The sequence below is a fragment of the Neophocaena asiaeorientalis genome, unplaced genomic scaffold (assembly GCF_003031525.2).
Source record: "Neophocaena asiaeorientalis asiaeorientalis breed wild unplaced genomic scaffold, Neophocaena_asiaeorientalis_V1.1 scaffold4, whole genome shotgun sequence".
NCBI lineage: Eukaryota > Metazoa > Chordata > Mammalia > Artiodactyla > Phocoenidae > Neophocaena > Neophocaena asiaeorientalis.
In genome coordinates this window covers 4,424,293-4,432,731 of record NW_020173682.1, presented here as the reverse complement: position 1 = coordinate 4,432,731, position 8,439 = coordinate 4,424,293, and the positions used below count along the sequence as shown (strand labels likewise).

At 46.5% G+C, this 8,439-nt stretch overlaps 1 protein-coding gene across 5 annotated transcripts in view; it reads right to left on the bottom strand.

Annotated features, from left to right (window-relative positions):
• Window positions 1–8,439, bottom strand: part of ZNF438 (zinc finger protein 438) — a 139,584-nt gene that overhangs the window by 6,654 nt on the left and 124,491 nt on the right. For all 5 annotated transcript variants that reach the window (XM_024750128.1, XM_024750132.1, XM_024750133.1 and 2 more), the window contains one exon: window positions 6,187–6,270. In XM_024750128.1, coding sequence (XP_024605896.1) covers window positions 6,187–6,270 — 84 coding nt within the window. The remainder of the gene's footprint in view (window positions 1–6,186; window positions 6,271–8,439) is intronic.

Here is an 8,439-nt window from a genome sequence, read left to right as displayed (position 1 = left end):
CCCCCGCCCCTGGAGTGAATTTCTCGAGGGTGGGGAGTTTATCTGCCTCTTCAGGGCCTGGAACAGGGTTAGGCATGGGCTCAGAAATCTGATAATTATTTAATTTGTAAGTGGTATTTGTGATAAAGTGACCAGTGGCTGAAAGAAAAAAAAAAAAACCATAAAAGCAAGCTTGAACAATGCCAAATTACTTTGAAAATTTGCCCACTGCCAGCATAAGGAAATGGGTTTGCACCATGATGTAAAAACAAACAAACAAACGAAAAACCAAACCAAACAACAACAAAACCTTTTGAGATAAGGGGGGAGGTGAGGCCAACTGCCGAACCACCTGAGGAATGAACAAGAGAGACCGTAAGTGATGCTGTTGGGATGTGAACCCCACAGATAGTGGCAGAAACAAGCAAGCTCCGGAGTAGACGTCGCTTGAAAGGAAACAGACATGCAAGGAGGGAAAAAGACGGGGATCAGAGAGGAGGAACAGCTACAAGCAGAAAACGGACCCTCAGAGGCAGAGAAGGGTGACGTCAGCACAACGAGGAGCAGAAATAACAAAGAAGAGAAGATGCAGCTGAAGCAACAGCCGGTGGTCAAGGTCACGTCAAGGTCCCCGAAGACTTCCACTGGGAAGGGGCTTCCTAGGTTTTATGACCAAGTGTAAGAAAGCAACCTTCTGACAGTTAAGGTTTCCAGCAATGAAACCAACTATCTTTATTGAACCATTCCAAAGGCGAGGGAGGGAGCTAATTATGATACATGTAAAGTGGATGTGCTTCGGCCTTCCTTGGTGGCCGACGCAGGGCACACGGGTTCGTGCCCCGGTCCGGGAGGATCCCACGTGCCGCGGAGCAGCTGGGCCCGTGAGCCATGGCCGCTGAGCCTGCGCGTCCGGAGCCTGTGCTCCGCAACGGGAGAGGCCACAACAGTGAGGGGCCCGCATACCGCCAAAAAAAAGAAAAACAGTGGATGTGCTTCAACTGATCTTCAAGAGTTCGTCCATTACAGTGGAAATAAAATCACACACAAAGAGCAATGGCAGTCAAAGGAAAAGGAGGCCGACCGTGGTCCAGGAGCACAGGAAACTCTTTAGGGTAACCAGCTGTCCTGGCAACAGAGAACACTGATCGGCGAGCAGCCTGGTGGCCTGAGACCACAGGGCCCTGGGTGAGAGGTACGGGGCCCGCCGCAGAGTCATCCTCAAGTTCCCTGCAATTCCAAGAAGTGGGTGCTGGCGTAGAAGAGCGTATCAACTGGCTTCATGATCACTAACCACAAGCTAGTCACGAGAAACCTGTGGGGTGGGAAGACAAGGCCTTGCACAGTAAACTAACTCGCTCATGCCTGCCCGGATCTGTTGGGGATTACATACAAGGGTGGGGTCTTCACGAAGGTGGTGCTGAGTCCCGCCTCCCAGAATCATTAATGATGCAGTGATAGGGAATGAAACGATGCATCAGAAGAAAAGCAAGGCAGGAGAAAGACGGCGAGGCCACAAAAACAGAAGGAAAAAAGAACGCCTAGGAATTACTAAAACGTCCAGCAACAGGGTACTAATACAATACTCATCCAACCATACAACGGAATACTGTACCACAGTGGAAAAGAAGAATGAGTTAGACTGATATGGAATACTCTCCGAGATGTGAGGTTTATCGCATGCTATCACTGGGATTTAAAAAAAAAAGCAGTGAGAAACACACACAAATCTATTCCTGTATACACACAGAATATCTCTCAAAGGAAACTAAAGAAACTGGTCTTAGTGTGGCCTTCGGGGTGGAGCCACCGGGGGAAGTACAGGTCGGGGTGAGATGAATGTGCATTTCCCACTGAACACTCTCTGGGCCTGGCACACAGGAGGTACTTACTAATATTTTTTGAATGAATAAAAGGAAAATGAAAGTTTCCCTTTTGGATCCGTTTTGCAAAGGGGTATCCGTGGGGATATCTGTGATGGGTAAGTGTGCATCTGTACGTAAATGACTGTGTCCAGATGACACCTTGAGAGCATCTCGGGTTTTTACTTTCCTTGCCTACTTAATGATAAGAATTGCTAATGATAAGGGAAGTAATCGAATCGTCTGACAGGCAGTTTATCAGTACCCCCCAATGTGCAGCCCTGAGAAGCATCAGAGCTCATCCCCGAAGGACAACCGCAGTCCTGAGAACTGTTCCTCCCAACACTGGCTCTTTAAAATAAAACAGGGCAGTCTGCAATAAAGGTGAGTTATTCTATAATAACTACAGGGGTTTTCTTTTTTTTTCTTTTTAAAGAGGTTTGATCAATAGGAGTGTTTAGAGAAACTGCAAATGCCATTAAGTTTTTTAAAACACCGAGATGTCTGATTGTGGGAAGTCTTTCTTGGCCATGTAGCTGCAACAGTGGTTTATTCCATGACACATTTACAAGGCCTCTCCCAGATGGTGTGATCTAAACCCCGTCACCTGCCACCTACTAACTTACAGATTTCACAGAACTGTGCACTAAATGGTAAGTCGAAATTTCTACTGACATTCATCACTTCTGGAAATCCTGCGGGATTACCCATAACACAGAGAGACCCACAGGACTCTCAGGCACTAAACATGGACTTTTCCAAACTGAAAACATAAAAGCCTCACTCAGTAAAATTAATTTTTGCACAGTTCTACAATGCAAATACGTAGTATTAGGAGTTTAAATGTGGACTGTTTTTAGTATGTTAAGCATATTGAACAATTACTTTGAAGAGTGACATTTACAGTTGGTGAGAATTTGATCTAACTGTGGATTAAAGGAAAACGAGGAGGTAATGAGTCCTTATTATGGTCTAGAATCTGTGCTGGTCTTTTAATTGAATCCTTATGCAAACTCTGCAAATAAACATTATTGTCCCCTTTTACAGATGAGGCAAAGAGAGGCTTGAGGAAGTTAATTACATGCCAAAATCCACACAACCCAGGTCCGTCCCATTCCAATGCAAAGCAGTGACCTTCCTTCCTCTCCTTCATCCTCCCCTCAAAAGGGGGAAAATTCTTTACAAAATTGCCCTAATTAGCTCCAAAATATAATTTTTATCTCTGGATTTTAAGGAGAAGAAAAAAAATTGAAATAGCAATGGCTTGTCATATCTCCAAACTTCAATTACCATCAAATGATTCTTTCCAACAGCCCACTTATTAGAGAACTGACGAAAAGGTAATAGTCACCTGAAGGTAAAAGCGGATATTCAAAGTTGAGTTTCCCACTTCCTATCCACAGGGTTCTGACAAACCCAGAAAGGCGGCCAGGTATCTGTCCGGAGAAAGCACCGTGTGCGTCCCCCTCCATCTCCTCCAGAGCCCGGGGCTGGTGCGCGTCGGCTGCCCTGCCAGGCGGCGGATGGAAGCCGAGGGCCCAGTGACACCGCGCGCCCGCATCTGAGCCAGCCCCATCTGACTGTGCCACAACGTGGCCCCGCAAACAGTGTTAAGAGGCAGGAACACGGGGCAGGCGACTGTCCAAGAGCTGCAAGCAGCTCACTTCCTGATTTCCACCGGCATGAACCAAGGCCTGCAGTGTTGCTTGTGAACAAAGTTCTTCCCACCCGACCCTTGGCTGGTTTGGGCATGGTTGCCCCTCATTCCACCTGTGGGGACCGGAGGGCCCGCGGCTAAGCCGGAGCCGAGAGCAGGTGGAGAAAGGGGGTCCCCCGCTCTTGACGCAGCCCCTGGCTCCAGGCTCGGAGCGCAAGTGTTGCCAAGTCTTGGCCACAAAAGAGCCAAAACTTTTAGGACTTGTTTAGGTTTTAATTTTATTAAACTGAAAAACCCTATGTTCAATTTTATTGGCTGGCATCCCTGTTCTCCCTCCCACTTGGCTTTCCAATAATAAGTTCCAGTTGGGGTTCAAACTGTTTCCCAGGATGGTCTCTGGTTAGAACAAGCATGGTAAAACCCCGGAGAAATCTGAGATGAAAGAAACGTCTCAGAACACAAGGGAGCTCAACTTAATTTTGTTGAAAAACCTACAAACACGTGGAGCCATCGCCCACCCGTTCCCCTGCATGTCCCGGCTCTGCGGCGCCATCTACAGGGCTGTACTGAGTGCTGGCGGGAGAGATGGCACCGTAAAGCGTGCTGGCAACACAGGCACACGGGTGCTTTGTTTCCAAGGACTCGGGATGCCAAGCATCACTCTAGTCCACACATCTACAGCACTCAGCCCGCCTAGAGTCATTCTACTAGGAGCCCAAGTTCAGGAAATCTGACACTGTACGAAGGAAGCAAGCATGTTCCCAAGTTACGTGTCAGGTGCTGTGCAAAATGCTCCGCGTGCGTTATGTCCTTTAATCCCCACAACGCGCTGAGTCAGGAATTACTGTTATGTGCATTTTACAGATGACGGTTTTGCAGCCAGCGGGTAACAGGCTGGAACTCAAGCCTTGGCCCGCGTGACTCCAAAGGCTCTTCCCAGGTCTACCTGCTGCCTGGAAGCTATTACGCATGGTGACAGTCACCATCACAGTCTCTAGCGGTAAGATCACGGGTTTGGGTTCAACTCCTGTCTCTGTCTCGTGGTCTGGGAGAGTCACTCTCTCAGCCTGAATGTTCCCATTTATGAAATGGGCATAATAGTATCTGGTCGCTGTCAGGAGTAAATGAAGAAGGTACGCATTAAACGTGCCAGGGTAGTGCTTACCACATATTAGATTCTCGGCAGTTTCCTACCTTCTCTTGCCAAGAAGTACGAAGCTCCTGACATTTATTTTTGGTGGGAGGAAAAAGCGCACAAATCTTGACCGTGAATCATACGGCAGCAGCAGTAAACCCTTAAAGGGCATTTCTTTCTTGAGACGTAAATCAAGGAAAGCGGGAAGAAATAACTATTACTTGTGAATGATGCTCCCCATAAACCTGTAAAGCACTTCTCTCTGGCGTCTCTCTGACAGCTCACTTATTACATCTGATCCAGCCTATCAGGCTCTCTTTTCCCTGCCCCGCCCCCCATTTCTGCATCCAGTTGACAAAGTGCTATAATCAGATGGACAGTTCTAGTGAACAGGAGTGCACATACGTGCATTGTAAAGAGCTGTTCTCTGGGGACACCCTCCTCTGCTTTTGTTTATATCGAGCATTGATGCTAACTGCTGTTGTTCTCCGGCTTAGCAGGGGACAAAACTCCCCTGGTGGCCCTTCAGGGGATGGGGGTCAGCCCAGGTCTCAGGGGTCCTGGGAGGGACGGGGTCTAGAGTGGGACTAGCGACTCTGGCCACATCTCAGGAGGACGGTGAGAGCAATGGCCACGGGGTTTCTCAATTCGGAAGAGAAAATATGGGGACTGTCAGAGGGTGGGTCAGGGCAACCAGAACTTTGACAGCACTTGTAGATTTCAGTATGCTGCGGTGGTGGTGGGGGATCATTAAGAAGTAAGTTTAAGATAGCTTGTTTATAGAAAGAAAAGTCTAGCATCCAAAGAGGGTCTGTAGCTCATAAAATTGAACAAATTAGATATGTGAATATGTCATGAAGCACGGGGAAACAAGCACTCTTTATGAACAAATTTAAAAGCCAGTTACCTAAAACACTAACGGCAATAAAAGAAAAAAAAATGACACAATGTGGTTTTTGTTAAATTCAAGTAGCTAATTATTCTTTTTGGGTCATATAATTAATGTCCCAAATGAAAATTTAAAAAGCACTACATTTTAATAATGCTCAATTTCAGTGAATTTCTCCTTCATTTTAATTAAGCCCCCGTATCAGTCCTCATTTCTGGGAGGAACTATTTTTAATTTCAAGTGCTTCTGATGAAAGACAGTTAAAAACTATGATATATTCTCATTTTTAATGCATTGAGAAAGATGAAGTTAGTTATCATTTTGGCAAAAAACAAAAACAAAAACAAAAAAACCCTGTAATGTGAGCAAGATTTTATTCACTATGACACAGCAGTCAACTTGGTATCTTTACCCAAATCTAAGAATGACGGAGTAGCGCCAGAATTTGACTAAGAGCTAATGATCTATGAGGAACGCAAAGCGAGCCAGAGGGATGCTTTGTTAAGCCCATCCTCCCGTTATTCTTTTTGCTGTTAATATTGCTAGGATTGTGAACGTTCAGGTGAGTCACACAGCTGAAACCGAGAAGCCCTTGCTAACTGGACCGCATCAAGGTGAAAGCAGCAAATCACTTCGTTCGACACTCTAACTCCCATAGAACAAATACCTGTGCGCGCTGTCTTTCCAGGAGATGCGGACTTCTTCTGAGTCAGCTGTTTCTCAACAGGACTGGCGAGCCGGGAAACACCTCCTGCAAAAGGGCTTTAGTGAGCTACATAAACGTCTCAGGGCAAGAAATCTTCCACCACCGAGTTAAAAATGGACCCCTTCTGTTTACACCTTATATTTCAATATCAGTTGGAACAGTTACATATCTGGGATGATAGTTGGTGAAGAAAACCTTTTCCTTAGTGGGATGAACGGAAAGACAAGGTTTCAACATCAGAACATGCAGTCAGCTGGAACGACTAAACTAGGACAGTGCAGGAAGCTCTTGCTTTTGGTCAAAATACCATGATTATGAAACTAGAGTGTAAAGATCACAATGTTTCAACAGCAGGATAGTTAAAAGCAAGGGACTGGAATCACAAAGATATTCTTATTTTTATACCATAATTTCAAAAGTAGATTTGCTGTATATATATATAGAACAGACATCTTTAAAGAATGTGCAAACTGCATTTTAAAAACTGAAATAATGGTTCCACGGCTTTATGGTAGAGTTGTACAGATATTTTATCTTCACAACTCACACTGATTTAGGACATTTTTGTTTTTTGCTGGAGGTCTTTCTATACCTCAGCTTTTATGTCAAACAGTTCATGATTTGTAAGTACAAATGTACAGCACCACGTATTTCTTTGTTATGTGGATAATTATTCCCTAAAACTCCTGCTTGCTAAATCTTTACTGTTCCTCATTTCTTCAATCAAGGTACATCTTACCTTAACACAGAGAGACCACCTATGATACTGACACTTGGAAGAAAATAAAGAGAAAGAAAAGGAAGCACCAGGCACTGCTGGCACCAAGGTCCCGGGCTTGTGGTAGTTATTACTCTTGGGGCGGACCAGTCTGGACCTCCGTGAGCTAACCCCCATATACTGTACAGATTCTGAGGTACAAAACCACAAAGGCCTTGCAGTGTGAAAGGTGTGGGACCAATCTGGACTCCTTTCCTTTTGAATTCTGCCCGGCTTCTCCTCCGTCAATATCTTTATTGTCCTTTGGATGACAACTACAGACCTGGCTGAAGGAAACATTCACTCTCGTCCACAGGTTAGGAACATGTAAGAGTTAACTCCCCATTTTCTCCAAGGGGATGGAGTGATGACACAGTCCACCTGCGTTTTTTCCCCGAGGCTCTGCACGTACATAGGTATGTGTACTTAGGTAAATACTCCTGGTCCTGGAGTTGGCTTCCTGCCTGATCATCCCTGGATACTCCCGGCATGCCGTGCGTCTTTCCACAGTGCTTACCCCGCCTGGTTCCCCTACTTCCCCCGTGCTTTCCACTCCCACTGCCTGCTGCCTGGTGCTGGAGAAATCCAACCGCTGTGAACACTGGACAACATCATAAATGTCAGGTTTCCAGTCTGAGACTGCAGACTGATTCCATAGTCAGTTTCTTGTCCTAGCAGACTCCCTTCAGTCCCTCACTGGGACCAGCCCAGGTTTCTCCCACTGCTCGTCTGAGGCCCCACCCCTCTGCCCCACCCTATGCTTCCCCCATGGCTCTCTCTCGTCAGTAATTTTTGGCATTGACCTTGCAATGAACTGAGTATTTGTGCCTTCCCTCCCCACCCACAAATTCACATATTGAAATGCTAACCTCCAGTGTAATGGTATTAGGAGCTAATCAGGTCACGAGGGTGGAGCCCTCATGAGTGGGATTGGTGCCCTTATAAGAGGGACCCCAGAGACTTCTCTTCCTCTCTCTCTGCTACAGGAGCGTACACTGAGAAGATGGCAGCCTGCCACCCAGAAGAGGGCTCTCACCAGAACCTGACCACGCTGGCACCTGATCTTGGACTTTCTGCCTCTAAACTTGAGAAATAAATTTCTGTTGTTTGGAAGCCACTCGGTCCATGGTACTTTGTGATAGCAGCTTCAAGTGACTGACACCTTGTGCGAAAGAGAGAGGTCACTGCCCCGCTTCCTACTTCTAAACTCTCCTCTTTAATTATACAACACAAATATGGTTACTTTTTCCTGGGGTGGGGATCAGGAGGCCGAGGCCCTATTGCTCTAAATATACACCATATGCCCCGAGTCCTGAAACATGAAAGGTGAGAAGATGTGTATCTCAGAATCAGGAAATGGGGTGTCCCCAACACCGTGCTGCACCCACACTTGTCTCCAGGCCCCTCCGCTGCCTCTGGGGCTCCTACACCATCAGCGAGCCCCGGAGCTCAGGAGG